General features: G+C 46.7%; 1 protein-coding gene across 1 annotated transcript in view; it reads left to right on the top strand.

Moving 5' to 3' along the window:
* The window catches only part of SPEN (spen family transcriptional repressor), a 79,106-nt gene that overhangs the window by 75,284 nt on the left and 3,186 nt on the right, over positions 1–636 (top strand). The window contains 2 exon segments of the mRNA XM_006023203.3: positions 594–615; positions 618–636. The exon segment at positions 618–636 is cut by the window's right edge and continues 145 nt beyond it. Of these exon segments, the coding sequence (XP_006023265.1) occupies positions 594–615; positions 618–636 (41 nt within the window).

Consider the following 636-nt stretch of genomic DNA (forward strand, 5'->3'; position numbering starts at 1 on the left):
GAGGAGGTTATCTTTGCAAGGCTGGTTTTTCCTTTTTAAAAAAAACCGTAGATACTGGAGCACAAGGAGTTGAGAGGAATGATAGAAGAAGGACGGTCCGGTCGTGAGAGCACTAGTCTGGCATCTGCAACATGTTCAGTTCCCTCCTCTGCCCCATATTGCTTGTGTGACCCTGGGCAAGTCTTTCTGTTTCTCTCCTCCTCAGCTTCCCATCTGTAAAATTTGACTAATAGCATTGCCTGGCCTTTTGGAGGATATGTGCCTTAGAGATTATGATGTGATGTGCTCAGACATGGGGAAAGGACCAGGGAAGTACCCGAGACAGGTGACTACCATGAAGAAAAAGGGTTGCACTTTTAATTGTGGCATGGCGTAGCCTGCGTGTCTGTCATGCGTGGATGAAAAACCAATGCAGTGATGCCAGTATGACACGTGAATCTCAGACGCGTACAAGCAGCATACAAGACACAATATCCCTCCCTGTTAAGGTCACTTGAACACATGGGAGCTCTTCACTGCAAGCATTTCCCTAGGTCTTTTATTTCCCTTCTTTCTTGATATGTATTAAGGTTTCTTCTCCTGTTTATTTTCAGAAATACCCAATTGTGTGGCAGGGGGGGCCCGGGGCGGGCGAAA

The sequence above is a fragment of the Alligator sinensis genome, unplaced genomic scaffold (assembly GCF_000455745.1).
Source record: "Alligator sinensis unplaced genomic scaffold, ASM45574v1 scaffold512_1, whole genome shotgun sequence".
In the NCBI taxonomy this organism is placed as follows: domain Eukaryota; kingdom Metazoa; phylum Chordata; order Crocodylia; family Alligatoridae; genus Alligator; species Alligator sinensis.